Consider the following 26,310-nt stretch of genomic DNA (forward strand, 5'->3'; position numbering starts at 1 on the left):
TGGAAACTGGATCTCGGGACCCACGACCGTCCAATCAGGTGACTCCATTGGTTTATCGGGTGCCTGGACTTCACCCCCGCCGGCGCTTATTGACGGAGCTGGGAGTCGCACGGATGGAATTAGCGTTAAGGGAACCCAGGTGGACTGATTTTCGAGCTAGCTGAACACCCATACTCGCCCACCCATTCCAAAATCACCCTACCTCCCTCCCTCCATGGTGAACAGAGGGAGAAACCCTTGCTTGTGGCCAGCGAAAGGTCAAAATTCCGAGGATTGTAGGTGGAAGCACGAAGAGAAGGGTGCTAGACCTCCATAACTCCGAGGACGAAATATGAACTTGTGAATCAGATGGCTGGTATACAATAAAGTAATAGAGATAACAAAGTCTTTGAAAACTTATAAAAACCATAAATAAGGAAGAACAAGCGACCAAGACTTTGAAAAAGGATGCTAAAGCCAAAAAAAAGAACGTGCATAATTTCAAAAGCGCTTTTTTCGTATTTTCATATATATATTTTTGATATCACTAAATAAATTGCCGCAGGGTTACTACAAATAGTATTTTAACAGGAAAAAAACCGTGTTAGCAGTTAAACTTCATCCATAGTTAAATAAAATTTGAAAATATATCACTTCAAATAATAATTCTACCGCGTTTATAAAAGAAAATTTAAGGAAAACCACCTATTTCGTAAAATAAAACTTGTGCGTTCGTGCAGATAATATTTTAAACAACTTAACTTTGAGAAAGCTGTGCAGCGAACACAAATTTATGGACTAAAGGTTTTGCCCTATTAGTGAACTGTTTTTTGATCTAGCAGAACAACCAAGCTCACCTGCCCATTCGGAACTCAGCCTACCACAAGTCTCTGTTTTGTCACATCTCCCATTCATGGCAACACGGGAGAGACATCCTGGCTAGCAAGTCGTGCACCGAGAGGTCAACATTCTAAAAATCAAACGGCAAAAGCTCAGGGTACAGGGCGGATGACGTATACATCTCCGCAGATGAAATATTATGCCGTAATATCTGTACCCGTGATACCATAACAGGATAAAATCAAGCAATATTTTCGAAAAAAAAGAATGTCTTAAACCACATAGATATATAAGAACCCGTAACTTCGGTACCGGCAGATAAGTGAATAGTCCCGGCTCTTTTAATTCATTGTATATGAAGGTTTAGAAATGAAGCATTCGTTCCTTTTGTTTATTATGGATTTCTGCAATATAGCTGGCTATAATTTTAAAGCCCCAAATATTCTTAAATTTTGATGGCATCAGTGTTCATCTGTATGCTTGAAATAAGGTTAATACCAGTGTAAAAAGCTATGCTATAATTATTTATCTCGGGTGTGAGTTCATGGAATCGGCTTAACAAATGATAATTTTAAAAACTTTACTGCCGTATTTTATAAGTAATTAATAAATCAAAATGGAATTATTAAGTTTTTTCTTTTCATTATACCATGTTATTGCTGAAAAAGTATTTTTCATCGGTAAAATGTAAGATGATCCACCGCGAACTCATAATGTATTTCTCGTATCATATTCCTTAATCAACCGACGGTTGTACTAAAATACAAACGTTGTGCATGTTAAAAATTTCAGCATGAATATGGAAAACCCTTACGAGGCGGCAACTGAAGTGGTCGAGTATTTTACGGTTCCTCTATATAGCATATGTCAAACCCCTTCAGCTTTTCGCCCTCCTTTCTCGAATCTATTTTCCACCACGCAGAGCGCTATACACACGTCATCGAATTTGCTTCAGCATTAAAACATAATTTGGATTATCGCTACCACATAATGGCCATATAGAACCAATAGGTGCGATGACACGAAGATTAGAACGAGGAAAAGTGCCTGCCTACAACGCGCGTTAGCCAGGATTAACCGCATTCCTATCCGATTACCTTAGCTTTTCCGATCAAAAGTAATATGAGTGAACCTTTTCCGATCACGCTATTTGCCCTACGCCAACACTCATATTGACATCTTTTCTTCTCGCGCATGCTAAGTCTCCTTATCGGCTTCATATCGCTCGCTCCCTATGGGAGTTCCACGGTCTGTCGGTCTCGGTATTAAAAAAACCTTTTGTTTTCCTCCCGACGTGCTATCGGGACGGGCATGCCATAATGCTGAAATAATAAATCCACCCATAAGGCGGGGAGACGGCACGAATCAATTTAATCGCCGCCCTTCGTTGGGATTTGCCTGTTTGTTTGCAATCAGACTGGAGATGTCATTCCGACCAGTCGTAAACCAGATTAGGGGGTGCGACAACGCAAAACCGTGCTTGTGGCGTTGATCCCGAAGGTGGGGAATGAACACATGACTAGAGTTTCGGTGAAATCTTCTGGGGTTTTCCTCCGGGTGAGTTGCATGTAGAAGGACAAGGCTGGACCCCTTCTTAAGGCCGTTTTACACGGGGCACGGAATTGCGCAGGTTAGAGCTGCATTTATTTCTGAAATGGCGTGGAATTGCGCGAATGCATGGACGAAATTAGAACCGGGGCTATGAGAATAAAAAAAAATGGTAAACTTCCATACAATTTTATTTACATAATACCGACCCGGTTTCGACTCGTAGTATCATTACCTTGATAATGACACTACGTGTCGAAACCGGGTCGGTATTTTGTAAATAAAATTGTGTGGAAGTTTACCATTTTATATAATTCTCATGGATATAAAACATTTCCACCAGATATCGCCGGACACTGTGAATTAAGAACAGGGGCTATTTTGCCGTCTCGCATCCACGCATTCTCGCATGTGTTCTAGCAATTCACCGCTTTACACGACGCAATTTTGATTGCGCCTTCGCACGTACGTAAGATTGCGCAATTCCGTGTACCGTGTAAAACGGCCTTTAGGGCGGTGGACGGCCATAGCCAGAGGGCGCCGCCACTACTGTCGGCGTCAAAATGATGAGAGACTGTAATTTGCAAATTTATATCTGGGCTTCAGTGCATGCTAAGATAATGAATAATACGCCATTCTAAAGATAATTTTGTTCTAAGTTCTAATTTGTTTTTTATTTTATGAAAAATTTAAAAATGTAACCACGCTAGTGCAATGAATGACTCCGTGCACTGCAAAATAAGGCGTTTTACAGCTTCATGAATTTTGTAACTCAGCTTATGGAAAACCACAACTCTACAGCATTCATCTTCAACAAAGTTGCAAACATCTATGTAGATTAATGAAATGGCTTTTTCGTGTTTGTAGAACGCATATTTTGTTGTTAATAAACGAAAAGTTAAAAGATTATCTAGTCCTATAGTTTACCCCGAAAGGAAAAATAAAACTGATAGAAACACTTTTAAATTTATTTGAAAATTTTCTATGATCCATATTCTGCACAAATGTTGATATTTGTGAAAGTTAATATATTCTATTAATAGCATGTTGCTAAACGGGTCTGCGCAGGGGCCACTACCAGTTCCCGGAAAGAAAGGCTGTTGTACTGGGGAATGCGTGCAAGTACATTGAGCCTGCTCTGACCTCGGATCAGGGAAATATTAAACCGTGAATAGCTCAGTCGAATCACTCATCAGAAAAGCCTTAGACTTACTTTATCAGGAGTGTATTATATGTATATCCTATCTTTCCCTTCTCCAAGAGTTCTGAATGATTCATTTTAGCATCGAAAGTACACCAAAATGACTTCCGACTGATCGATCTGTTATCTAAAATTCAGTGCGTTACGTTTAGCGACAAATGTAATTATCGCTACACGTAACGTGCTTCATTCCAATTTCGTAGGAATAAATAGTTTTATAAGAAACATGCGTAATGCATACGAATTAGTAACGCTAAATCAGTGCGTATTCAATGCATTTTCATGCAAATCTGTTGATGAGACTTGTAATATTTTGTAAGGACACTGGAACTTGTGTTAATGAGATTACACCGGAATTTTTAACTAAATTTTCTTTTAGTTCAGAAGTCAACGCGGAGAAAAAAGAAAACTTTGTGTAAAAATCTCCGGATCAAATCGTTGGAACACGGATATGTCTCGCTGCCGAGACGGAGACAGATGTAAGCGATCGGACATTTAGTGCACCTGACACGACAGCGATACTCTGCTTTCCCCCTTTCTCCCTTATCCAGCGCCCGAAAAAAAACACACACATCGGGACAAAATTGGGGCCGAGGTTGATTGTTTTCCTGTAGATAGGACCTCAAAGGGTAAGCAGTAGCATGATGGCTTCCGTCAATCCGGGTGTATCGTTCATTTAAAAAATAAGGAACAAGGAGCTTAATCCCCGGGAGATTGCTAACGGCAGGGCGTATTGAAATAAAAGGAGATACAGCGGAAAAACGAGAACGGGTTCCCATAGCGAAAACTGATCAATTGAAATGTAAAGGATGCATATCGACTTCATTGTTCAAAGGTTCAAACAGTGTTCAATAGTGATGTTCAACTGAATATTTGTTGCCTTGATATTTGTAGATTACTAATGATACGATTCAAAAGGTTAATTCAAATAGGTGAGGGTAGAAGGTAAGCCAGAGGCGTTCCAGATTCTTACAATGAGGCCAGTTCTTTTCCTAGGACACCTAACACTTTTTTTTGAGAGATTTTGATTTGGGGTATCCAAAGGTTTCTACATCTACGTACTATCTCGCAAGGCTATTCTATTGGCGTATGGTGGGGGGATTTTAGGACAGTAGCAGATCACAATTAAAAAAGAAATTCTCTAAAAAGTTCCACCTAGCATACCTACTTAAGAGTCCTTTATTTTCGGAGTAATAATGAATTTCCATACCCATTTGTTCAGCAAAATATCTCTCTTAATTTATCGTTTTTATCGGACGTGTAAATAAAGTAGGGTTTTAATATGGTGTTCTTCGTGTCGCTCTAAAACACATCTATTCACAATTGCCAATTTAAGCCTAAGGTGCAACCGAGTTTCTAGCGGCTTCCAGACTGATTAGTTTAACATCTGTGTAACAGTTTCATTTAGTTCTACGGTACACGGATACACTCTTACTCAAATAGGGTGGTTTTCTATTGTTTTATTGCCTTAATTGAAATATTATCACCATAAATTTAATAAATGCCAGTCGTAATTTTGTTAGAGCATTTCCTTTTAGGTGCTAATGGCTGGTGTCCTAACAACCCCTGCCACACGCCTAAAGGCGGCTTACGGGATAGTATGTAGATGTAGATGAACTACCGAATCACTTGCGAGCAATAGGGTAATTTCCAATTCTTTTATTGAGTAAAACGAAAGATTATTACTCCGGACTTATGTATTTCACGCTTTTAGATTTTTTAATGACGGTATCTATTTTTCGCGATTAAATAGAAAGTGAAAACTTTCAAGCGCACGAAAACGCGACGGCTAAGTATGAATGCTGCGAAGAGCCCGTGTGACGTCATTCTGGTTACGGCTGCCGCTATGTGAGGCCACCTTGGTGCTAGGCTGTGAGCGCCGCCAAGATCCAGGCTGCTAGCAGATAGTGCTTGGCTAAAATAAGGATTATTAATGCCCTATCACACGAAGGAAACTTACCGACCATAGGCATTTTAATAGGTGATTATTAAGAGATGTTTCCATGAGCCTTGTGTCTCATATTTCAGACGATGTAAAACTCGTATCTTCTCGTATAGCATCTGGCTTTATGTGGCGTCACGTGGAGTGGCATCGCATAGCCGCTAATCTGGGCTTTTTCAAATGAGGATAAAATTGACCATTAACATTTGTCTAAACTCTGATTTCTAAAACCAAATACTTTGTATATTATGAATACAATAAAGGTGGGAAACGAATCGCAATTAATGCTTTTCGTTTTCTTTGATGAGGGAAACTACCCTTTTATCCAAACTGCCAGCATCCTCCAAAATAATTACATAGGTATATGTCGCCATACTATAATTCAAGGATGGTCATTACTGCTCCCTTAAGTTCATTGGATATTTCTCCGCATTTATACCGTTATATCCGTGCAATTCAGAGAAATTCCGGTCTACGGTGGTGTTAGGGCATATAGGCCGTCATTGTATATTGCCCCTATCCAGGGCATGGCCAGGTAATTCTGATCGTCTTACGTTGTTGTCAGTTGCAGTGGTGTAACTATGGGGGGTTGAGGGGATAGATACCCCCCCCCCCCCAAAGCTTCAGAGAAATAGAAAGATTATTTTAAACTACTGTCTAGATTTTACATATAACAACCACATCTCCGTAGAGTTAAATTTTTCGTGCCAACATATGTAAAATATAATTTCAGGCATGTCATTTTTCAAAAATGTTACCAGATATTTCCTCGGGGGGCGGAAGGGGTCGCCATCCTATCCCCCCCACCCAAGGTATATCCCTAGTTACGGAACTGGTCAGTCGCATTCCTCCATTGCAAAGGCCTAAAATGCACTTTTTTGGAGCGGCATAATAAATAAAATAAGAAAAATAAAATAAATGTGGTGGAAGGATCCTTTCAACAGTCTAGTGATTATTGCGAGTGATAGATATCGAACAAGACCAGCCACAAAGGTCGCTATTCGTGACGGAAAAAAATGACTTGATGAAAAGAACAGGGAGAGTGGGAAAGATATGAAACAAAGTTAGCTCAAGTTCGCTGAGTGACGGATGGTAGAGGTTTTGGAAAGGACAAAAGAGGAGTTGACACCACCTCCAGAGCGGTGGGCGAAGCAACCAAAATGGTGGGGGAAAGATATGAAATGTGTTTTTTTCGGTAGTCAAGAGATATGGATATGACTGCTGGAGTGGGGGACAAGCAAGACATACGCTGCGAATCCGTATGAAAAGGGAAAAAAAAATTTTCGCCCGTCTTTTTTTTCGATCGCGAGACGCGAGATTGATAATCGCGAAGCGCTCCCGAAAAAAAAGAAAAACAATTGAGGGCCGAATTTGATCTCGGAGGTAGGTTTTGCTTCGTGTCGTCGCTGATCTCGAGAGCAAAGGCAAACAGGAAAACAAGAGTGTACACACAGTACGTGCGCCACCAAATATTTGGCACGTGTTACGATCACGGGTGGTTGACATGAGCATGTAATTGCTCAGTGGACATATTAGGCCGCAAAAATCAGGTGTACAGTTCACCAATATGATCGCCTACTTCCACGAACACGCAAAGGAATTAATCAAACTCCAAGGAAGACTACTCATAACATGTTTTCTGTGAAATAAATATAAATGTTTTGCTTGGGAGTAAGTAATTATACCGATAATGGATAAAGCCAAAAATGTCACATGCTAAAGGATGACACAGCCGGCTTTAGTAAAGAGTGAATTCCTCGTCTGCTTAACTGGAGGTCTCAGGTTTGTTTCTCTCTTGGATGGAAAATTCTCATCCATGATATAAGTCATTGTTAACTGCTCAGTTAGACCAAAATTTCGCATGTTAAAGGAAAACACTACCGGCCCCAGTGATGGGTGAAGTCCTCCTCTGCTAAACCGAAGGTCGCAGGTTCGAGTCTCTCTTGGGTGGAATATTGTCATTCTTGATATAATTAACTGTTAACTGCTAAATGCCTTGATGTAAAGAGTCATAATGTGCCATGCATTATTGCAAATTAAACTCAGACGTGACGTTCACGCAAATTCATAAAACCAATCGATATTTCAAGTGTAACTATCTAAACCATGATGCTTGCTGAGTCGAAAATTATTACATGTAATTGTATTTTTTTTAAATGTATGGAAGTTACCGCTATATCTTTTTTCTCTGCCATGGATACCAAGTGCTCAAGTTGAGCCTTTGCTCCTTGGTAGCACCTGAAATATCTCTTCAACGCTGGATTTTTACGTTAATACATGCTTTTCTTCTGCGTGGAATTTTCAATGCGCGGAACTCTATAAGTATTGACCTAATGTTTACTTTAAAAGTGGCGGATTAGAATGAACATTGAACTTCAGCATTATATGTTTAAATAACAGCCTTAAGTCATTTTCTATTTTTGTCTTTAAAATATCATACGAACATTTTCCATTGCCAAGTGGAACAAAATTAAAACAAAATTAACAGGCAACTTTCTCAGTCACGCAATTGAGCAGCATTAGATAAATGAAAAATTAATACCTGATAGTTTGAGGCTTAGGTTTGGCATTAAGGAGTAAAATTCCATTTAACGGACGCAGTTCATGACTAACCGCAGTAAATAATTGTGTTGTCCAAGAAATAAGGAATCAATAAGGTACGATTGGCAGGGAATAGTTAATTTTTTCGAGTCATTTCTGACCTCAGGATTTGTCACAAGATGTGATATTCACCATTTCGTACAATGGATACAGTAATGTAAATAAAAAGGCCTGTTAAAAATATCCTTATTTTATTTGGTATGTTTTCCCATATAATCTGCAATGTAGCTAACATTTTTAAATCTAGAAATTCGGGTATTAAGCTCTCTTTTAAAGCCCAATATCGAGGGCTAAGAAAACTAGAATTTTCATTTTGGAAATAATTTCACAAAGCATCCCTAAATTAGCATTATAATATTTATAATATGTAGAAGGGTTGAAAATAGAACGCTTACGACTAAACGCTCAAGCAATGGTAGATATAGTTACACATTGGGTCTGTGGAAAGGGAAGGTTAATAGGTGTCTGACGAGAGGATCAGTCACTGCCGAAAGCCGTTCATCCCTACCGCGGAAAAAGACGAGAAACAAATGACAGATCAAGCAGCGATGAGTCGTCACGCGAGGATTTTCTCCGCTAAGCCATGGAGCTCCGTCAACGCACGGAGAGCTCTAATAAAACGAAGGAGATAGGATTCGATACGTGACAGATGTCCATTCGATACAAATTAAGTGGGATATGGGAGGAATTTTCCGATCTGGCGACCTATCGATAGGTAACTTTGATTATGCTGGGGGCTCAAATGGGTGAATATCCCGAGTTCCTTGATTGCTTCTCAGTTTTTCAGCGTCTTTTTCCCGTAGGGAGTGGATGCTATTGGGCCTTTTTATTCATCAATGTTTTAACGCCATTGCTCAAGATAGTCTTGGTTTAAGGAAGTTAGATTAATAGGATAGAAAAAATAGCGAACTTTGCTTTGCACAACTTATCCATTAATCGTCGTCTAGTTTCATTACACTATATCATTTTCAACATTAGTCACTAGCGTTTGACTGAGTGGATTGACACTGGTCTTGTAAATGATAAAACGTATCAAAAATAGTCTACGATCAAAGGTTAAGTTGTACAAAGCAAAGTTTGTTATTTTTTCAAACTTAAAATTAAATCATTTAAGGTTAAGACCTGAAAATGCAGAGCGTTTAATCGGTACTTTTTAAAGAAGTAATTGTTTTGGGCGCTGTGGCGTCACTACTTTATTTTTTATCACATAGAATTTTATAATTACCTACCATTTTCTTTATAATTAAAACAATTTTCGCATAAATATACATGAATGATACACCAATAAACGCAATTAACTGTTTGTATTTTTTTCATTGAAGTCAGCTAAACAATGAAGCGTTGGCAAATTCCATTCCGTTTGATAACATTTTTCCTTTCCATAAAACTCTTCTGGAAATGCCATTGCGTTAATTAACAATAAAAATTTATTTTTTAGGCACTTGGAACCATGTCGGTCACCATTAAAATTATGTGGAATTTCATTACTGCCTTTCATTATAATGCCATGGAGTAACTCAGCCCTAAATCATAACTCAATTTTAGGAGAGTCCGAACGAGTCCGAAAGATTCAGCCGGGATTAGAACCGCAGCTTCTTCAATAAAGTTAAATTTTCACGGAGAGATAACGCGGGGCAGCATATCGAATGATGGGCAAAGATTTCGTACTTGCTTCTCAGAACCTGGTGATGATTGCAAGGCCATCGTTACACTTGTTGTAAGGTGTTAAATAAAATTAATGGGCAGCACGACATCTTTGTTTATAGTTTGGCTCTTCAACAATCAGCTTTGGGCTCTTTCCACTACGCTATCACGCTCTCCTGAAAGATTGTCGAGCTAAGTTAAGCCAGGAAAAATAACAACCTTTGCTTTGAGGATCATAGGTTATGTTGTAGAAAGCGAAGTTCGTTATTATTTAAATAAATAAAAGATCGTAGCACTTTCCCGCAAGAATTTTTAATGCGTACAACGCGTTTGGCAACGGCATTGGCATTTGATGGCTCAGTGAGCCGAAACACGTTGTACGCATTAAAATTCTTGTGGAAAAGTGCTACGATCTTTTATTTATTTAAATATGCCTAACTTCTACCAATTGAAGCCTGAATCTGTTGAACTTATTCGTTATTATTCCCAATTTGAAATGGAATTCTAAAAGGTTATGGCCTCAACAATTCAGAGCATCGAGCCAAATTAATAATTTTCAGCAGGTTAAAATTACCAATCTGAATGGCATTAACTCACACGCGTTTTTCTCTCTTCTTTCAGGTGGACCTATGGGATCCCCTGGGTCCAGACCGGCAGGGGTGGGTCTCCTGGGAGCTCCCCCATCGCAGCTCTACCCTTCCCCCGCCGTCAACGGCTCTCCCATGGGCCCTGGCGGGGGCCGCGGGCCTTGGGAGGGTCCGATGAGGCCTTTCTTCCGCGGAGGACGCGTGGAGATGCTGAGGGGCCCGGAAGGTGCTTGCGAAGGTGAAGACGATCCCGGGAGGCCAGGGGGGGAGGAGGAGAGGGTGGGGGGGCTGTTGCCCCAGCCTGCCCCCGCGCCCCCGCTTTCGGCCACCATGGGCCCACCCCCGCACTTCCACCACTCGCCTCCGCACGGTGCTGGCACGAGGTACCAGCCCATGCTGACGTCTGTCGTGCAAAGGACCAGGGGTGAGTCGATTCCCTAAGCATTGATCGAAAACTAAATGTAGCAAGTAACTATGGACGAAGGCGTTTGAAATTAATAATGGAAAATTTTCAGTGAATTTCAGTTTTTCGAGTAATCGATTTTTCGAGCAATCGATTTTTCGAGTAATCGATTATTCGAATAATCAATTTTTCGAGTGATCGATTTTTCGATCATTCGATTTTTCGAGCAATCGATTTTTAGAGTAATTTATTTTTGGACCAATCGAATTTTCGCAAAATCAAAATTTTCGAGCAATCGAAATGAAACCTCGATTTTTCAACAAAAATAGACATTTAAAATGTTCAAGTAATCGAAAAAAATGAAATTCAGTTTATACAAAAACATGTTTATCATGCATTACAAAAACACTCAAAATACAATTTTGAGATGTAGAAAAGAATCCCAAAAATAGACTTAATAATGTATACCCGCGAGAATTATTTGCAGTAAAAAATTAAACAAAAGCACGTACATTAAAGTTTTGGTGTACCCGTTTGGAATTACTTGGCTTCACTAAAGTTTTAAGAAAAATCAATTGATCAAGGGTGATGAAAAAGCTTGCGGTAAATAATGGCTAATTAGTACGCAAACGTGATCCAAAAAGCTATCCTTTATTGTTATTTTATGCAAATATTTTCTTCCTCGAAAGTCTTGTCAAATATTATCCTCTTGATTTCATAGTAATTTCATGTAAAAATTTTTTGCACAATTTTTATAAATCTTACATGAACTTGGTCCCGCAAATAACCCACACATTCTTCGGCACCATCCATTCACACCACCAAATGACGAATGCATGTAAAATGTTAAAAATGTAAAATTAAATGATATATACATTTTATGGTGTGAATATATATTATATTAATAAATAAATGTTAATTATTACATTACATTCTTCATCACAACTGCATAGGCCAACATGAAAAATGCAATTTACAAGCAAAAATTACCTACGGTGTACATTCCCAATCAAAACTACGACATTGCAAAAAAAAGTGCCCGCAAAGAACCGATGCTAACATTGTTTAGATCGCGTAAGTATGAGACAAGAATTTTTGGGCGCCTGAGGCTAGTGAAAAAATTAATGTGAGCATATAGAGATTGCGGAGGTCGGTAAAGAAGTTTCACTTCAAAAGAGAATACAGCCCTGGGGTGCGGCCTTACGCCAATTCTTCTGCGGCACCCTATGTGTCGCCGTAGACGGCCAAAGGCCACGTCCCAAAGATAACAGTAATCGTTTCATTGCTCGTAAGCGTGTAGTCATCCCCATTAAAACGCTTTGAAGAAAGGTGTGGGATTTTTTAAAGTTTTTCTATGTTTATCTTCCGCATGGGTCGTCGGAATCGCAAGCATGAAACGCGTCTAGATCAGATAAAAATGAGACGATTTTTCTGAAACGGCGCTTGCCTTACTCGGTAGATAACGAACGGTTTATTGCTGCGCAAACTCTGCGGAAGAGCTTTCCAGGATTTCCTTGGCCGGAAATTGTGCCTGAAATCAGGTTTCTCGATTCTGCGAAGCGCTTGAGAAAGGCCTTTGATAAGTAAAATTAGAAAGTACAGCGTGAGGACCAATTAGTTATTGGTCTAGTAAAAAGATCAGAGATATTAAGATAGTATGCCTTCACAGACCCTTATAACATATTGGTTGAAGAAAACAAGATATCACTTTTCCATTAGTTTTACTTTGGCACTCCGAGTTCCAAGCACAGGTCATCACCAGATATTTCTTCTTGTACCTTCGTGACCACAAAATATTTCTCGACCCTCTTGAAAGAATTTGATGGTTTGTGGCGTTGATTTATGGGATTTATTCATAATGAATGAAAATTAAACTATGTTTTTCCACATAAAATATTTATTGGATCACTACCATGGTTTCAACGCACTGCGTCATCCTCTTGCAACCTTGGTAGTGTAAGTCGTCAAGGCCCTCTCGTCGTTGTCGCCCGGGGATTGATCGGGAAAATCGCACAGAAAAAGGAAACAACTTATGTCGTCAACAAACACTCTTTAATCTTCCCTTGTTAGTGTACACTTGCCGACTGCCTTGCGCGCTGTCATCCCCCTCTGGTAAGCGTTTTTCTGTTATTCTCAGGTGCGTAGCAAGCTCACGTTCTTACCTTACGTGGGCACTTCCTGTCGGAGTTGGGTGGTGGGGAATCATGGGAGCCGAAAGGAAAGGAGTTATCGCTGAGTTTGTATGGGAAGGGAAATGAGGTAAAGAAGATGACAGTCGCCTCTTACAGTAGTGATGTAATAAACGTTTTATGTGGAAAAACATTAACTTTCATTCTCTTGAAAGAATATTTTCTGAGAATTAAATCGCTTCACCTTAACCCAGCAGGTCTGACGTCACCGCAGGTTGGCTTCTTGCCTCTCTTGCTGGAAGTGAGTAACGTCACGTCTGTCTCCATAGATACACAATTCCTGTGGGTACAGCTCCTTTCTATTGAGTGTAAACACTTCCCCTCCTACCCTCTTAGTACGTCAAACATAGCGTAACTGATAAACTGAAATCCTCCCATTCCACACTTCCCACAAATCCTGAATCCTGCCACCTACGTCGTCCTCAAGATAGAGCCGACACATTATCAACACGGTCGTCAAATATTTCGTGAACACTATGACTAAGTCAAGGTAACTGAGGTTGTTTTTTACTAGCGAGGAAACACCATTGGTTTTAAAACAGCAAGGATAAAATCAATACTGCCTAGACCGAAACCGTGCAACTTGAAAAGTAGTATGAATTAAATAAAAGGTAGCTGCACTTTTCCAGAATATAATTAGTAAGGATATGTCAGTACGATTCTGAAAATCTTAATATGCTTGGAAAAAAGTAACTCTTCTTTATTTCGATGTGCCGCAGTTTCACTATATCGGTTGAATTTCGTAGTAACAGCGATTGAACATTCATACCTTAAAAAAATCGAGCCAGTGATCAGTTATATAAATATGTTGTATATTCCGGCGTATAAGACGAATTTTCAATCAGGAAAATCACCTTATTTGTTGGGAGTCGTCTTATTCTCCGGGCTTGATCTCGTAGAGCTGGTTTTCAAACTTTCGAATCAGACTACATTAGCCGTGGGATTTGATGGAGAGAGCTGAAAAAACTGCAGAACCTGTGCCTCTGCCGCATGGTGCAAGCTAGGCAAAGGTATGAAAGCAGCAAGGACAGCGCTGTTCATTAGAAGGGCTAGATGTAAACGTAGATTTGGGAATGCCATCGAAGAAATAAACACGCTCACCCTTGCTAGTTCTAATAATAACATGTAAATAGTCAACTCTTAAATTCATGAAGCACTTCCATTTCCAGAATAAATTTCGGAAATGCTCATTGCGAAAGTGGAATCTTCGCAGGGCGTTTTGGTATTCGAAGTGCGTTTTGACTTTCTCTTGAGGTGATTATCCGGCTTTCGATCGAATTACCATTTGCTGGAAAGCCGTTTACTTCATGAAAGGCGGGGGAAAATCTTCTCCTAGTAATGGCTTGCAATATACGCAACGAAGGGCAAAAATTGCTTCCCAAAATGTACGGTCATTAAAACGTGAGATCCCTTGAAATCTTGAATCTTGAAATTCAGCGGGCCATGCACACCTCCTTGGGGGACTAGGCTGTCGGGGAAGAGCGCGTAGCATGCCGTTACGTTAGAGTGTTATCGGCGCGCTCGCAATTACTTGTCCAATGACTTCCCCCACACTTTAGAGTTAACTACCTCCTTAACACACCTCATTCCAGCCAGCCAGGTACCGCACGTAGCTTCAAGCTTTAAGCTTTATTCTCAGTCGTCTCCCCTAACTAAACCCACTTCCCATGTGCAATGTTGAAGTCATACTCCATCCTACAGTCAACGATTGGCCTAGCTACCGTAGGAGGCTGATGTCTCATTGTCAATATTTATTTTTATTTCATTCCATTCCCTAACCACCGAATACAACTCATATTGGCCATTTTCTATCAGGGTGTTTTGAACAAATGTAACAATTAAAGATACACGAACAACCATGCCCTGGGTAAGGGAAACTACCCAGGCGGGACTCGAACGCGCGACCTCTTGATTGGCATGCGAGGACTTTACCCCGCCGCCACCGAGGCCAGTGATATCTTTGGAATTTAATTGGATAATTTAAATATTATTGGAAGATTTTATTTTATGCATGTGTCAAATGATGAATATGATACTATTTCTTGCATTTTAATGATACCAATTTTCAGAGCACACCAAGAATAATTTGACAATAGCGTAAGCTTGGGAGATATCAAATTTATTGTCATGAAATGCGAAGAATGCAATTCACAAATGCACTTACACATGCCATGGAATAGATCTTTCAATAATTTAGGCTTACATCTACATGCTCATCCCAACTTCAGATTTTTGTCCATCAAAACGGCAAAAAAGAGAAAGCGGTACCTTGAGGGAATTTCAGATCACATTATGACCACCGTTCAAACGCTACTCAGAAATAATTCATTTGTATTCAATAATTTTAACCATGCGATCGTAAATAAATGGTAATTAGGATTGCGGAAAGTCTTATTGATTTGATTCTAGTATAACTCAATGGTAATGTATTTTAAATATTTAAATGTATCTTTCTTATCCTGGCATAAACAAGCTTATTCGGGAAACAATTTTTTCCATTCGGGTGGGTGCGTACCTCGCTACTACTGTAACCTATTTTATCAATCCGAATCAATTAAGATCACCTAACCAAAACAACTTTCGTGATTGAGTGAGAGTGAATTCTTTCCAATAATAACGTCCACCAGCAAATAGCCAATGAAAGTCCGACATAACGCACTCCATGATTCGTCATTAAGGAAGTGATGTTCAAAACATATTCATACTATGCAATTTAATCTCCATTCCACTCGAAACGCGCATGACTCTTTCTAACTGAAGTCTCACAGCAGGGGGAAACGTTGATGAGTATCATCGTCCGCAGACGAAAGGGATGGAAACATATTCCAAGCTTCGGAAGGCAGCCGTAAGGGTCATCCCATTCCGAAATCTCGTATCCGGAAGATTTCCACAATTTAGCGAGCGCCGTAAAATGGTAACTGGCCTCTCGTCGAATACTTCGCGCGGGAGGGCAGAGGGGTTTCTGAGATCCCTTCCAATTTGGCTTGAGGCAAGAAGTGGAATGACCGCTGCGCTGGGCCAGGTTTTCACGGATAGCATTAAGTTGAGAGGTAGCTTTAGATACTGGGAATGTAAGTTGGAGGAAAAAGACTCACAGTCACCACGAGATTAACTTATAGGTACATAACTGAACTAAAGCAATGGGTCGGAAACCTTTTGGTGCTTCGGAAAACATCTAGGAGAGAATCGTCATACCCGGAGAAAGTAACGTACCCGGATGGGTATCACAAAAAAATAAATCTTTCCACATCAGGTAAATTCTTCAGTTCCCATTTTTGGCTCAAAATTTCAATTTTTTTACGAAAATTTAAAAATTGTAAAGAATTTTAATTTGGCTTGAGCGAGCACTCTTTTTTTTGCAATGGGATGTAACTTAAGACTTAAATTTATATTTAAGACCAAATACGTCAGCTATGTTTCTTTCACCTATCGAGAAAATAACATTTTATGCTATGTGCGCTGGAGGTCAAAGTGGTATCTCTAGTAGGATCGTATTCAGTACGAGTTTCTATGGGTGATTTAAGCTGTGTAAATAATTTTCGCTATTCTTTTATAACTCAGATAATACCTTTATCATCATCTTCACCGACCAATGGTCCTGAAATCGGTTTGACGCAGCTCTCCACGCAATTCTCCTCCCAACTAATCTTATCACACCTACGTATTTCTCCTTTTCGACATCATTCTTCATATGTTGCATAAATTTCATTCAAGGTTTTCCTTTTCAGTTCTAACCAGTTACTCGTCCCTTGACAATAGGGTGGTTTCCCATTATTTTTTAATTGCATAAATCGAAAGATTATTACTCCTGGAGTACGCATTTCACGCTCTTAGATTTTAGAATGACGATATCTATTTTTTGCGATTAAATGAAAAGTGAAAAATTTCAAGCGCGCGAAAACGCGACGGCTAAGTATGAATGCTGGGAAAAGCCGGTGTGACGTCATTCTGGTTCCCGCTGCCGTAAAGTGAGGTGACCTTGGGGGGAGGATGTGTGCGCTGCTGCGATGCAGGCTGCTAGCAGGTAGCTGAGTACCCTGCTAGCAGGTAGCGCTTGGCTTAAATAAGTATTATTAATACCTTATCAAGCGAAGGAAACTTTCCAACCATAGATAATTTAAATAGGTGATTATTAAGACATGTTTCCCTGAGCTCTGTGCCTCATGCATGCATTGCTAATCTCAGAAGACTCCTATCTACTCGTATGAAAAATAGGTCCCTCTAACGTCACGTGGGGTGGCATCGCATGAGCGCCAATCTGGCCTTTTTCAAATGAGGTTAAAATTGACCATTGCCATTCGTTTAAACTGGGATTTCTAAAACCAAATAATTTGTATATATTATGAATACACTAATCGTGGGTAACGAATCGCAATCAATGTCTTTCGTTTTTTTGACGAAGGAAACTACCCTATTGCTTTCATCAGTTCGTTCATTACTATTCAAGTAATATGGGTATAAAGCTGTTATATGCGCAAAATTTCCTCTGCATGCATAATTAAAAGCCTAGATTTTACTCGAAAAATCTGCGGGGTGGTTATCATCTCTGCATATAGATACTCTAGTAAAATGTTGGAGAAACCTTTCGTGAATCAAATTTACTTCATCGATTTATAATTTTCAGAGGACCGTTCATTAATTGTTTCTATATTTATTCGAGTACGATTTTCACGGGGCTTTAGGTCTGCAAAATACACCGCAGAGAATGGCGTTTTTCGCAAACGTGTTTCCCTCTTTGTGGGACCGCCAAGGCTTTTAATTTCGTTAAAAGCTTCAATTTAGTTTAATTGATCCGATAACCGGCCTTTTAATATTTCCTAATGACTTCTTAGAGATATCAAAGTACCTACTACCCTATTCTTTAATTTTTGATTAATTCAGACCTACGAATAATTGAATTTCCGTTTTAGAATCTGCCCTAAATAAATAAGTTTATTTTAGGCAAAGCTATTGCATATTTACCATCTAGAAGTCCACACTATTAACCGACTTACAGAAACTGAGACTCTTATAAGAGTTTTTGACCTATCTTACGATGAATACCATATATGAGGGGAGAATATTTTTTAAAAACATTTTTCAAGATTAGGTTTAAAAGGGGCACCACTGCTCTTTGCTAATCTTAGTTTGTCTAACAGAATTTTGAAACACAGAGAGAGCTATGGGAGACTAGTATTTAAAAGTGGTAATTTCTAGTTTGCTTTGTTCATAGCTATTATCAAAGTTGTTCCTTCAAAATAGTAACTTTGTTTTGCTACAGAATCAATGGAGTAAGCTTAATTATTCGTCACTACCTCTGTGAGAGTCCTAGATTCTTGGGAATATTTGGGATAAAACTCAATAACTCTTGATTAACTTCGTGGTATTCCATTATAAGTTTTCCTGGATATCACATAATTAGGTATACCATTTCTTTTTTACAGAGCGCAACCCGGGTTTCAATGAATTCAATGAAGGCGCAAATTATGACTCTGGAGAGCAGTTAGAAGTTTTAAAAATTATTTAAAGTCAGGACAGTGCTCTTAAAAAATGAATATGTTTACATATCCTTTTCCCCTATTCTGGCGTCCGTTTTAAAATTCATCAAGTAACTAGATAGCAATAATAAGATAAACAAATCATAATTTGCGTCCGAAGATGATGATAATTCATTGAAACCCAGGTCGCGCTCTGATAAAAAATAAGTGGTATAAGTAATTGTGTGATATCCAGGACAACTTATATTTGGGATAGCCTGACAAAAAACATAAATAATAATTTGAAAATTTTTATATTTAATTACCGTGGAAATACCTTATTTTATTTGAAATTTTTAAAAAATTTTCTGAGGGAAGCCAAATCTAACCCAATAACCAAGTAATTTTACCGTTTATACCCTTATTGTACACTGAAAAAGCAAGTTTTAGGAAGTGATAATTTATACAAGGCTTAAGGTAAGGGTAGAGGAGGGACTAAGAACAGGGATGTTTTCGCAGCCTTTTTTTAAACTGGGGTTAAGAAGAGAAATGTTTCGGGAGGGTTGAGAGGTCGTTCGGAAAACTTGTTGCCTGCAGGGTCGTTGCCGCTTATTGCTCGGCCTCTGGGCATTCGGGCGACCCCCCCCCCCCCAGAGAGCGGGGGTTTGCTTCTCTAACCCTGTCGTTATCTCCCCGGATACTCCCCGGTTACACCCTCCCCTTCTTCAACCCCCCAATGCCCTCTCTTTGCAGCGCATAATGCGGTCCCTACTTAGTAGGGGTGCCCTTACATTTTTCGCCTGCTGTTTTAAGTATCCCCGCCCTAATATATCCCACCCTATCTTCTGCTCCGTTTTCGTCCAACATCTCACCTGGAATACACACGGTCGCCTCTCTCATCTTATTTTTTTCGGCGCAGAGTATGAATTAATGCAATGAAATATTTTGCTGAGTTTATTTCTACGTAGTTTGGTTGGAATTTTGAAAAAATATATTTTTACGTAGTGTACATTCTCGATATAGTTCAGAATAAAAGTAATAACGTAACTTGAATTTTTCTTAGTTTATTCCCACATATATTTCACCGCAATTTACAAAAAATATGATTTTACAAAGTCCACTCTAGGCTTGGCATCTGAGTATGAGTTAGAACATTGATGTCATTTTGCTTAAAGCGAATAATTTTTTCTAAGGCTCCTGTGGTGTGAAGTTTAAGTTCACTCCTCTCGGGCTTTCTACCATTTCGCATGCCCACTTTTCATATAAATGAAAGCGGCTTTTGGTCAAACAATAGGCGGTGAAAGGTCCAAAAGAAGTGACTCATCACCTCCAAAAAATATCAAATCCAAATATGGGAGTCCAAAATGTGAAAAAATGTAGCAATATCACCTTCATTGATTCAATATTAGTTTATGCTAAAGTTTGGTCAATTTATTGAAGCGTATCATGCTTAAAATCATGAAAATTAGTTATATTCATGACTAACATTCAAAACCAATTGTAACTTTCCACTCTAATTTATTGACCGAACCAAGTTTTGGCAGCTAGAGCCATTATAGAGGTAAGATTTTCCATACAACTCCACCCAGAAAGTAAGGGCAATACGATAAAGACCGTGGGCACTGGTCAGACAGACAGAAAGAGGAAAATAAAACACTAGTTTTAAAGGTGAAGCCAAAGGACAATAAGTCAGGAGGGGGTACAAGATTTAGAAGCAGTGACGTCCCACTGAAAGTAGCGTCATTATAGCGCGTAGAAGTTATTCCATATTACTCATAGAAATCGGAAAATACCTCTTATAACCGCTAAATGCCCAATAATATACAGTTATTCAGGTATCATACAGCTGGGGGAGAAAATCACTTCTTGCTTGAAATTTTCTCTCGCCCCTTTAAAAAAAAGCACCAGTTGCATTTTAACCACGCACCCCTTGTATCGCTACTCATTGCATCACTCATACTTTCAGCCTATTCTAACGTAAAAAAGAGCCCTCTGGAGTACGATAGCAAAATCAACCATGATAGCTACATAATGCAGAAAAAATTCCCATCGTAATACATTTAGTTTGACGATCTCTCCTTGAAATTGACTCGGTTATACAGATATTAGCTTAGTTATGCTAACGCCTTCGGCCGAGAAATACAGCAAAACATGAAGTCAGAAATAATGCGCCCAAAAATTCATTTCACATTCAACACCAAACAAAGGAAGAGTTTTTTACGGTCCATTTGCATGTTGAGAAAAGAAGCTGGAGCGATAAAAAAATATTAATCAAGAAAATTCAACGCCTCTGGTTCCCTTGGATGGGACCCTACACAATTTTATTCCCAGCGCCTTGGCTCGCCCGCCCCTTATTCGTCCTAATCGAGTCCTATCGTAATAAACCCCGGCCCTTGCCTGAGGCCCAGTCTCCGTCTTCCTCTCCCGAGGGACCTTTACGACAATTGTGATTCCAAGCAGAGCTGAGTGAAAGATAGAAGAGGTTTTCGGCAGGGGTTCGCGGAAAGAGTGGTTGCTATGATTCTTCAGCAGGATTTCTTGGCTCAGAGATGCCTCACACGTAACCTGCAAGTCAACGCTTAAGTCTCTTTTACAGTCATTAAGAGGAGGATTAGTTGGTGCCAGATTTTTATATTGCGATACTTCACCTGCCATTGGTTGGAGCGATCTTTTCGTTAGTGTTTTGTTTTCTTTGCCTCTTGTTCATAGAATGTATATAGCTACGGGAGGCCACATTACTCTCCACTCCCTCGAATCCATTGATCCTTGCCGGTCGCTGTAAATAGTGGCGCTCCAATCGCTAAGATACTTGATAATATACGTTTTAATCCGAGAGAGATACACTACGCGGAGAATTTCATCGTTTATTACCAAAAATTAACCTCGTAGACAGTTGAAATGAGCTCAATTTAGCAATAAACGATTAAATTTTCCGCGTAGCGAATCTCGTGCGGGCTAATACGTATATTGACATGTATACTAGCGACTGGAGTGCCACCATTTACGGTGATTGGTGGGAATCAATGGAGTCACGGAAGTGGAGAATCCTGTACACAATATTTATGTGAATTTGAGTGTTTTTCTAATGAATAATAAACACGATTTTGTGCGAAATGAATTTTTTAAGTCTTCGATTTTTTCGATCAATCGATCTTTCGTCTCACCTTTTAATTTTTGTTGCAAAGTCGGTATTTAAATATCGATTAATCGAAAAATAGATTTGACCGAGATTTTTTTATCACTAAACGTGCACTACTTAAGTCTACTCTTCTCTCCCACCTTCCAAAGTTCCCCTGATAAAAAAACGGCGCCCCCTCCAGAACCCCCAAGCCTTCTGCCCCCTCCGATGTTCTTTATCCTCCCTCCGACCCCATCCTAGGGCCCCTAATTGCCATTCGTCACGTAGACAGTAACTCTCGAGTCTCGTTAATCCACTCCTCGGAATAATCTGTTTCTCTCGTCGCCAGCCGCCCTGACCTCCAAGGGGGTTGGAGGTCGCTCCCTTTGTACGTACCCCTGCAGCCCCGCCCCCTTTGCGAAGCACATTTACAGAATCCACTCGTTCAACCCCCTCCCCCAACATTCCCCTCCTCCAAAACAATCTTCTTCGTCTTCTTTGCTGCATAGATTAGTAAATCCGCCAGATTATAATACACTATGAAAAAATCATTTGGCTCAAAAATATAAAATCCGAACACTAAGGCGTGATGGAGTGTATTTTTTCATATTGAAATAAATAATGCAATTTTCCTCGATTGCACAATTTATTACGATATTGGCTTCCATATTACTATATCACCTTCAAGGCGCAATCTACAAATTAAATGCCCTATACAGCATTTAAAACTTGAAAATGTTGCGGTAACATCGATACCTAGGTCGGAATAAAGTTTATAACCGTGTGAAATTGCTATTATTTATTTCAATATCCTACCAGAATACATATTTTACCTCCCAATAAATGAATCGACATGAAAATATATCTATATATGCGTACATGATGCTAATGTTACAGCTAAAGGAACTTACCGTTAACATTTTTCCACTGTTCCTAGTTATTGAGGTTTTGGAATACATTTCGGACCCTAGAAGGAAGACGGCTTGCGAAGGTAACACTGATCTTTGATGACATTATTGCAGAGAAGGTTCCGATACCAATCACTCCCTTTTTCTCGAAATCCTCTATCTGCATCTTTACGTAGAAGTACAACACCTGCAACAGTATTTTGCATAGTCATAATTTATTCAAATTTTTTACCATACCACTGAATGAAATAAGGAGGAATAATAAGATTTTAGCAAATATTCGTGGTGTTACAATATTTTAAGAACTAAAGGGCTGAGTAATATACCGGCGTAGGTCAGTTTTATTAATGAAAAAATATTAAAAATCATAACGCAACAAAGTAATGATAATAATAATAATAATTTCGTTTATTTTCGTGGGCACTGAGGCCCATGACAAAATAAATGTACAGCTTTCTTACATTCTCAGCATTGGTAGATAAATAGAAGAAAAGAAGTAAATAAATAGAATTACAGACAAATGCAACCAGTTCAGATCGCCAATAGCATGAAAACAATTCAGCAAAACAATATTTTCAACAAAAGAAAAATAATAAATAAAAAATCTAACTTAGATATAACGGACTAATTACAAGAATCTAAGGCGATAATTTGCTATGACAACAGTGCCAAACAAACATTTCTTTTTCAAAAAGAAACCAAAACTTTAGGATAACACTGTGATTTAGCACAATTCTAAACTTAGTTAACCATTTATTCACATGTGTATCAATAAAAATAACAATAACAATAATTAGACTAAACATGAATATAAACAAAAGGAATGCAACTTGAGGTTAAAGAGGCATAATAGAATAAAATTTCGATGCATAAATAATTTAAAATGGCTAATCAAATTAACAATTAATGTTTTTTTTTAACTATGACAAACACATAGGATTAGTTATTGAAAAACTTAACTCACACTGATGTTTCTAATCACTACCTGGTACTGTATCTTTCACGGCGTTCCATCCCTAAAATGAAAATGATGAATGCCTCTGTTTTTGAATTAACAGAAACAAGGAGAACTAGCCGTTGATAATGAGGTAGTTACATTATTTAAACTTAAAATAAAGGTTGGATAGGTACTAGATTTTAACGAAGATAAAATGCACATTAAGGGCCGTGGGTGCGTCCAATCAGCGGCATAGGTCCAGAGAAATTTTTATGAAATTTTCCATCCCTTTCACTTAACACCTACTCGTTGATTTAACTCGTAATTAAATTTGAAAACATTTTTTGGCGAGGGCTATTTAACAAATTTTCCGTCGAAGTCAATGCTCTTCTATTTTTATTAGTTGAAAAAGTGACGGATGCACGCATTTTTTTAGCAGCACTGTCGCTTCGAGTTTTCAAGTTGCAAAACCACTGCACGTCATTTTTCGTTGCTGTCAATGCACATTACCGACACGCATTGGAGGAATAATGAGGACTTTTTTATGAGGAGAGCAATTTTTTTTTCGTTCGTCAGTTTTTTTTTCGTTTTTTTCCGCCCCTCTCTGCGAGTGCACGGATGAAGTAATTACGCTTGGGGTTTGCATGACATGATTATTATCACGACAAAAAAATTAGAGGTGGACCATTAACTGCTTCTGGTTGAAAATGAATTTTTCGGAATTCATAAAAATTGCTAATTCCATATTTTTCTTTCAATCTTCTCTGAAAAAATACAGTGTCGCGTTAAATTATCACCGAGTCAAAGTTATAATTTCATTATATTCAATTTTTTCGATGATTGCAAGCTGTATGCTTTACTCTCCATAAAACTGCACAGTATAAAAAGAAAATAAACATAAATTATCTATACTCAAAGCATGAGCAACGAATATCAGTCAATTCTGTGCATCAAGAAAAGTTATAAATGGTCACAACCCCTGCGAAAGCATTCCGCATTCATTTTTCAGTGAATGCATGAGGTGGTTCAATATGTCATTGTTTTTCGACAAGGGATCCCTGATCCTTCAGTTACTATTTACTGAATGATACTTAACAAAACTTTATTCACAACTTGGCTGCGGGTAAGCATTATGTTTCATTTATACAAGTAGATACTTATAGAAAAGAAATTACTTCCTGTAGGAGCATTTCCGTAAGCAAGATACAATCAGTAATTAAAACAATCGTGAGTATAATTCTCATCCTTGTTACGTGGCACCTTCATTAAGATCGTATTGGTTACTTTTCAATTGATTTTTATGTAGTGTAAGAATAAATAGGAATGAATGCTCTCATATGACATACAAAAATTCTTCAAAAGAGACACACGAGAATAAATTTGTAGAGTTAATTCTTATACAATAACACCAGAATGAAATGAAAAAAAAATGAGATGAACCTTTTTTCTCAGATGTAATAATAAATATCTCTTTGTCAGATTCAGAAGCATTGATGATTTAAGAGGTAATATATTGACATAATGCGAAAAATGAAGTTATGAGAAATCTAACTTATTCGCATGTCAAATATGTATTCAATTTCCCCTTTCACACCAATTCATTCATCAAATATAGTGTTTCTCGGCCTCGTTGGCGGCGGGGTTAAGTCATAGCCTAACAAACAAGAGGTCGCGGTTTTGAGTCTCGCATGGATAGGCTGCCCCGATCCCGGGCATGGTTGTTTATGCACATTCCACTGTTAAATTTGTTGAAAATCCCGATGTATATGGCTAATTCGCTATAGAAATAAATTTTGGTAAAAAACGTTTTTATCTTGAACTAAAAGAAATACAAAAAAAATTCCTATCAGCTTGCCATAGTCTCAAAATTATTTGATTCATATTTAACAAAAAACGCTGGGGCATGTTTCAATATAAAGGCCGTATTACACGGTACACGGAATTGCGCAATCTGGTGTACGTGCAAAGGCGCAATCAAAATTGCGTCGTGTAAAGCAGTGAATTGCTAGAATACATGCGAGAATGCGTGGATGCGAGACGGCAAAATAGCCCCTGTTCTAATTTCGTTCATGCATCCGCGCAATTCCACACCATTTTAGAAATAAATGCAGCTCTAACCTACGCAATTCCGTGCCCCGTGTAAAACGGCCTTAACACTCAATTTGTAAACAATTTTTTTGTTATTGTTCTCTATCATTATCGTTTCTTTAAATGATGACAGCGCCGCAATCGGATTTTTCTGGCCTTCTTTTAGACCAATCTCCATATTTAATTTCAATCCTGAATAACTATCGAGATATAGTTAAAATCTTACTAAAAGTGTTAAAATATTGCATTATCACCTGGATCTGAATTACGCTGAAGTTTTTAGCTTGATAACTTATGGGAAAGTAGGTTAAATTGAGTTAAAAGATTTGACCAACAACACAAAATGGCTAGCAAAAAAGCGAGTTCATAAAAACGTATTAATAAATAACCATATTGTTATTATTATTATTATACATTGCTGCAAGTAGACTATTGCGTGGTGGCAGCATTAGATGTACATGAATAAGAAATGTGTACATACCAAGTTTCTATCTATCTAATACAAAGTTTAGAAACAAAATAGACACCCATGGTAAAAATAATACAATAATTCTAATCTCATACCACTAAGAATTTAACACTGTCCCAATATATCAATTTCATACAATCCATTAAATATATAATTTCTAATGTAATATAAGTAATATATGAACATTGACCCAATTAACGCATTTTCAGACTCTCCCTCTTAAACCACCATGTAACTAATCAATAAGTGATGCACACTTCTTCCTGAAAATTTTCGCATTTGCAGGGAATATCTTAAAAATATTTCCAGGTAGGTCGTTCCTTTCCTTCATTCCTCTGTGTAGGAAGGATTTTTTCAAAAAGTCTGTTTTTAATTTTTAAAACTTAATTTTGAATTTATG

General features: G+C 38.5%; 1 protein-coding gene across 1 annotated transcript in view; it reads left to right on the forward strand.

Annotated features, from left to right (window-relative positions):
• LOC124168716 (extensin-like) overlaps positions 1 to 26,310 on the forward strand; it is a 139,283-nt gene that overhangs the window by 79,215 nt on the left and 33,758 nt on the right. The window contains exon 2 of the mRNA XM_046546982.1: positions 10,377 to 10,766. Within this exon, the coding sequence (XP_046402938.1) occupies positions 10,377 to 10,766 (390 nt within the window). The remainder of the gene's footprint in view (positions 1 to 10,376; positions 10,767 to 26,310) is intronic.

Source organism: Ischnura elegans, chromosome 12 (assembly GCF_921293095.1).
Source record: "Ischnura elegans chromosome 12, ioIscEleg1.1, whole genome shotgun sequence".
Taxonomy (NCBI): Eukaryota; Metazoa; Arthropoda; class Insecta; order Odonata; family Coenagrionidae; genus Ischnura; species Ischnura elegans.